At 32.2% G+C, this 7,236-nt stretch overlaps 1 protein-coding gene across 4 annotated transcripts in view; it reads left to right on the top strand.

Moving 5' to 3' along the window:
* Nucleotides 1–7,236, top strand: part of LOC106678494 (PTS-dependent dihydroxyacetone kinase 1, dihydroxyacetone-binding subunit DhaK) — a gene marked incomplete in the record, with an annotated part of 63,674 nt that overhangs the window by 44,142 nt on the left and 12,296 nt on the right. For all 4 annotated transcript variants that reach the window (XM_067052493.1, XM_067052490.1, XM_067052491.1 and 1 more), the window contains 2 exon segments: nt 292–521; nt 5,737–5,876. In XM_067052493.1, coding sequence (XP_066908594.1) covers nt 292–521; nt 5,737–5,876 — 370 coding nt within the window.

Genomic DNA, 7,236 nt, shown 5'->3' with positions numbered 1-7,236 from the left:
TCATTCTCCATTTAACAGACCAAGTAACAGACTCTCAGCCATGTTAAATGTTATTTCGTTTTATCACGGTAAAAGAAGGCAATTTTTTTCGATTTGACATGAGTTTTTCCATTTAACACGCTTTAACATGTTAAACCAAAGATCATGAATACCCCTATTATTATTTCTTTTTTTTTTCTAGGTCGTCGAATACTCAATTGTTACAAACTATACCGCATGAAATTAAGTCACTTTTTTTATTACTAATTTATTATTTAACAAGTTTTGACCCGTAAACTTTATTTGTTACAGAGGTCCTCCAGCAGTTTAGCCATAATCGTGAATTCTACAAGGACGCCTCGATGGTGTTCCAAGTGATGGAAAGGTGCGCCGAAGAAGTGACAGAAGGATCGATAGGGTCCGTGTACGCGGCGCTGCTCTGCGGAGCCAGCGAGAATGCCACCAGCTGGACAGAATGCTTTCAAGGAGCGGTCAAGTTCTTCGGCATCCATTATCCAGTCGTTCCTGGATTCAGGACATTGGTACGTAATACCACTTATCACAAATCCATAAAATACTTTTACTCTGATTTAATTATAGGAATGCATCACAGGAGGACATAGGATTAATATCATGAAAAATCTCGATAGAACTACACGTTTTGATACCACTTAGGTCCAAGTCTCGCAGAAGGGTCTGTTTATATATGAACAGCCTAGATCAAAAACCAAAAGTTGTATGAAAATAAAATTATACATTTAAGGCGGTTATGAGCCTGGAATTTTACAGCAACTTCTTAATTAATTGACCGGAAGTGCCATTTCATATAATCGATTTGACACTTATAAAAATATATATATATAAGTTATGTTTAGGACTACATCTCGACAAACGACTGACATGGAATCCTCATACAAGACTAAAAAGACAAGAAACTGCTCTTCGATTCCGACTATTGCAACATTTACTAGACAAACGGTCTAAATTGCCAATCCATTACAAAAGACTGATCTACATGACTATTATAAGGCCTATCTGGACGTACGGGGTTGAGCTTTGGGGCTCCACTAAACCATCAAATTCCTCCAGAATCCAATCCTTACAGTCCAAAATCCTTCGTAAAATCCTTAATGCTCCTTACTTTGTCACAAATCAAGTCATCCATCAGGACCTCAATATTCCATATGTTGCCGATTTGGCCAGAACCAGATACCGTTCCTTCCATAATAAACTTCTCAACCACCCAAACCCACTTGTTTCTAACCTGGCTTCTGCTTCATTACCTAATAATCCTCCTAGGCGTCTGAAAAGAAGATGGCCTCGAGATCTTCTCTAGAAATGTTATTGGAGTTCTATCAGTGGGTAGATTCTCCACATGTTTTTATCATATCATTGTGCCACCTGCTGCAAATTTACTTGTTGTATATATGTGTATACAGTTGTTAATATCAATAAACAAATTATTAAAAAAAAAAAGTTATGTTTACAGGGTATGTAATATATATCTTAATACCTAACTCCCTCTGTCAACAACTCTTGAAAGTATAAATATAGGATTACTGAACAGAATAAAGCAGTCTATTATCAGCAACCGTGAGTTTATTTTCTCGTACCTTTTTCCTTTTTTTTTTTGAGTTCAGAACCCGTTATCACGTATCTTATATATATATATAGCAACAGAAAAATAAAAATGTCCGGGTGGCGATCAATAATATTAGTGTTTGTTTACTCAGAAATTAAGGCGTAAAACCCAGCAGTCATCAACGCCAACACCCCACTCATGTACACACCCAAAAAAAAAATTAGTGGCGATTAACTATTTATTGCTAACCAAGGTTTTGCCAAACTTTGCATGGCGTCAGATAGTCCAAAAAAAGTCTAGTTGTCATTTTTGTTTGAATGTGACAGCCCTCACGAAGACCTGTAAACTGGGGCAAAACCTTGGTTATCAGTAAATATTTTTTTTCAACTATTTTGATACCTTTATTGACTGCCCCACGAACCATCTTCCTACAATCTACTTCATACAGTCAACTATCTTCTTCCTATCTTTTATTTTATTTATTTAAAATAATTAACCATTTCTCATAGTTATTAGTGATGAACAATTGATGTCTAAAAGATATGACGGAATTTGATAATTCCTTGGGAATGGCCGAAATGTTGGACTGTTAATGAAATAAAAAGTGTTGAGGGTATACAAGGATACAATTTGTGATTTATTTAATTGATAATTAATGTTTTTCCATGGTTGTTATGGCAATGGTCATGTTTTGTCTTCAGTGCATCAGAAAAATAAATAATATAAATACCTACAGGTACAGTCAGGGGTGCAGTTTGATTTGGTCAGAATCACGCTCGACCGCAAGATTTTTCCCCAATGAAGGCTACCCATTTTAAGAGGGTAGGTAGACCCCGGAGAGCTTCCGAACCCACAAGGTTGACTCATTGCTACAGTAACAGAATAAATAACTATCTTCCACGGGTGGATTCTTACCCGGATCTATAAAGTTAGTAGAACACTGCGCCTTTCTCTTTGGGCTACTCTGCTCCCCACTTTGAGGAAGTATTGTCATCCTTGATAATAAAGATTTAGCTGTTCTGAAATACATAAGGAGTTTCATTCCAAAGTAGAATCGTAAGTAAAAGTCGTGATGGTATTATGACGGTGCCGCAATTACTCCTAATATCCGGGTGCCTTGTTGCCACTGCATAAATATCTTATTTTTTCTGATGGTTGCTTGATAATATGCTTTTGAATATATATATATATGTGTGTGTAATTTTGAAGAAAGTAGACAGTTAGGCGATTGCTAAAACAATAATTTATTATAAATGAAAGTTATGGAGCTAAAACAGAAGTACCAAGTAAAATATATCTAAGTAGAAACACTATTCTACTTACCAAAAACAATAGAATAGAATAAAAGTCCCTTTCCACAGTTTTGATGAATCTAACAGTGTACTATTATAAGTTATTGAAATTATCTTTCCATAGTTATAATTATAGACCAAAATCTAATAATTTGAAAACATTTAGTATAACCTTCTTATGATAGTTCACATTTACTCCACTAGGCGCGCTTGGATACAGAAACAGCCTAGTTACCTAAATTATAAATATAATTTATATAATATATAATAATTTATATAATATATCATTTATATATATTCATGTTAAATTCAAAAATACATTTAAGAACTAGCATCATAGTTGTAGATTGAAATTGAACAAAGTAAAGCCACAATAAGCAACTTTCTCTTCAAGTGGGACTATTACTCCACTCTCTCTACAATATACAACATTTTGAAAAGTTTTATATCGCTTATTTGATAATGATCTGATAATTCCCTGATTTTTTTCCTATTTAAAATAGCTATGTAGCTTCAAACAACTCATTAAAATTTAAAATTCATGATAATTTATTTAATGACTAAAAACATACTGATTGAAATAAAATGAAATGAAAAATATTTTATTATTCTAGGTCTCTTTAGAACAATTATAAGGTCATTTTCATTTTACAATAACGTATATTGGCCAAAAACAGTGTGGCCTCAATTACATTAAAATTGTATATAAAGAATTTTACACATAGAGATAAAGAAAAAATATTAAAATAAATTAAAAAAACAAACTGACTAAATACAAAAAAAAAAAAAAGGTAGTTACGTCTGTACTATTATAATATCGGATTTGATTGGTGAAGTAAAAGGTAATTAACTAGAAGGGTTTTAAACAAGGGAAGGGTGTGTACATGATGTATGTTGGAGGGAATGGAGTTTTAGAGGTATGTTGCTCGGATAAAAAATGATTTATCAAACGCAGCAGTTCGGTGAGGTGGAGGATAGATGTCAGATAAACGGGATCTGGTAGTACGGGATTGGATTGAGAATTAGAATATATGGTTTTCTAGTCTATAGGAGGCGCGCTAAGTACTAATTTCTTGGGATAGAAAGGAAGCTAGGAAATACTGGAATCGGGAGGATGCATAGAGAAACTTCAGCTCGGCGTAATACTTGGGTATCATGTTTTACGGCGGGTAGAGTTTCAAAAGGAACCTTTACTAGCCCAACCGTGCAATATGTATACATTAAATAACATCATAAATAATAACATTAAATAAACTACATTAAAAGGAACTTAATCCATGTGTGTGATTAAGTTCCAAAATTAAAAACAAAAAATATTGGGTGTGTCGTTTGTGACTTGAAATAAAATCATCTGTGTATCAGCTTGGGTGATGGGGTCCCTTCTGGGTGGGTAATTGTCCCCCTGGAAGGAGAGATTGGGGAGTCCTGTGGCGCTTACTTGCCGTCTGTTTTATCACGAGTGGGAAGGGACCTCTCTAGTAGTGACAAATGGTTGGGTTTAGACCGAGTCTGAACACCTTCCCTCAATATTCCCCGTGCTGTGCTTTTGTATTATAAATAAATATTATATAGCGACTTTCTTATCTCACCTTTTAAACGTTTATCTAAAACGAGAAGAGTACACATTAATAAAAAAAATTAGTAAATCGAGCAATATTGAAAAAATTGTTAGATTTAGAAAAAGTCATGGGGAAAAAAATACATAAAGCAATATAAAAAATTTAATAAAAATAATAATAAATAAAAAACAGCCCTCCTCTTGCATTAATTGTATTTACAGGATACCTAATCATTTTCTTATAAGACAATTATTTATTAGATGTTCCCTTTTTTTGTCCATGGTATTATTTATACCTCTGTAGCATAAATAAAATACGCTAATACAAAATGCTTACAACCATATCTGGTAAATTTATTTATTTTCATGAGAAGATAGTTCACCGTGGATAATTTATATGAGGAGAAGATGGTTAAGAGTGCAGTCAGAATATAACACAAATAAATTATTTAAACTTATTTGTGTTATATTCTGACATCACTCCCGACCATCTTCTCCTCATATATAAATTTATTTATAGTTTGGAACCAATTATTAAACTACGTTGGCCGCAATATCCTGCGTAATGCTGATTTAGCCTTCTATTTGGAAAATGATATGGAGAATTATATACGATAGAAAATAATTGGATTCAATAATAAGTTTATCCAAAATCCTTTGTAAAATCCTAAATGATCCCTACTTTGTCACAAATAAAATCATCCACTCAGACCTTAATGTTCCATTTGTAACCGATCTAGCCCGAACCAGTTATCCTTTCATTACAAACTCCCTAACCACTCAAACTCATTAGTTTCTAATCTTGCTTCCTCTTTTATTCCGGACAATCCTCCTAGGCGTCTGAAAAGAAGATGGTCTCGAGACCTTATATTGTAAAAATGTTTTTAGAGTGCTACTATTGGGTAGTTTCTCTACATGCTTGTACCATACCATTATGATTTCCTTAATTTTACTTGATCTATTTATAAACAGTTGTAAATATCAATAAATAAATTTTTAAAAAAATAATAAGTTTAAAAAATCTAAAAAGTGTGAATCGCTTAGTCACTGCTGTTTGTTTAGGTCTAAATGACGTCACATGGGAAACCATCATGACGGCGAATGTTTTCCTAATGTTAGTACATAAATTAAAAATCTTAGTTTTTAATGCTAAATATAAAAAAATATTTCTGTATCTACATAAATTAAAACATATATGATTGGGTTTCTGAATTGACTGACAATAATGATCAAATTATTTTTTTTTTCTATGTCGTCAAATACAAATACCTTATTGGTAAAATACGAATAACATTTATGTTATTTTAATAGCAACTTGTTTACAGTTCGACGTTCTGGAACCTACATGTGAAGAATTCGTCACTCATTACGAAACACTTGGAGCGGAATACTGGCGCACTGCTTTACAACTAGCAGTCGACAAAGCCGAGAAGACATGCGTTGAAACCTACTCCATGAGTCCCAAGTATTATTATTTTGATATTATAACTAAATATGGGGGTTTGCCAAACTTTGACAAATTCGCACATACGCAAGCGTGTAGATATAGTACAAGAACCCAAAAGGAGAAAAAAGGCAGTTATCTAACCTCAATTTTTGATTACTTTAATTAAAAGCTATGTATAATTACTAGTCAAAATTCATGAGTCTGCCAAGTATAGGTAGGGGTAATAAAAAATGGCGGCTGCTTCAAAGAGATAAAAAAACAAAATTTCATTCCGAGCTCTATATCTTAAAAAGTAAGAACAACACAAGGAAACCTAAGAGAACGTATGACGAAACCTAAAGAAGAGCAAATTTACTAATGCTACTACTATAATAAACAAAGCTACTACTCTTACAAAGATAAGTGTCATAAAGTACTTTATAGTGAGTTAAATTTCCTTTATTTTGAGTGCTGGCAGACATATGTGCATCGTAGGGATCTAGAGATATATTTTTTCAAAAATCCAACATTTTCTACGAACAATTATAAATTAATATTTTGTGAGTTTATTTTGTCAAATATCATCAAAACTACTTCTCCTACAAAGATAAACATAATTAACTATTTTGTGATCAATTTAACTAGCATTAATTTGAGCCCTGGCAAACATCTTACGTCCAATGGTTTCTGAAATTAAGTTTTTCACAAATCAAACTTATTGTCCGAACAACTATAAATAAATTTGTTTTAGCAAATATCATGAAAACTACTATTCCTACGAAGGTAAAGGTTATTTATAGTCCATTACACTAGCTTTAATTTGAGTGCTAATAGAAATCTGTACGTCACATAGTTTCTGAGATATAGAATTCTCAAAATAAATTGACTAAACAAAAAATTTGAACATTATTGTCAGTAAATTCAGAAACCCAATCATATATGTTTTAATTTATATAGATACAGAAATTTTTTTTTTTTTATATTTAGCATTAAAAACTAAGATTTTTAATCTATGTACTAGGAAAACATTCGCCGTCATGATGGTTTCCCATCTGACGTCATTTAGACATAAACAAACAGCAGTGACTTAGCCATTTACACTTTTTAAATTTTGTAAACTTATTATTGAATCAAATTATTTTCTATCGAATATCGTTTTTCAAATAGAAGGCAAAATCGGTATTACGCAGGATGTTGTGGCCAACATAGTTTAATAATTGGTTCCACACTATAAATAAATTTATATATAAGGAGAAGATAGTCGGGGGTGCGGTCAGAATATAACACAAATAAGTTGAAAGAACTTATTTGTGTTATATTATGATATAATTATTTGTGTTATATTATGATATAATTATTTGTGTTATATTATGATATAATTATTTGTGTTATATTATGA

This window comes from Halyomorpha halys, unplaced genomic scaffold, assembly GCF_000696795.3.
Source record: "Halyomorpha halys isolate HHAL.00 unplaced genomic scaffold, Hhal_1.1 Scaffold145.1, whole genome shotgun sequence".
NCBI lineage: Eukaryota > Metazoa > Arthropoda > Insecta > Hemiptera > Pentatomidae > Halyomorpha > Halyomorpha halys.
Note: the sequence above shows the minus strand (reverse complement) of the source record. Positions and strands in the feature narration are given on the sequence as shown.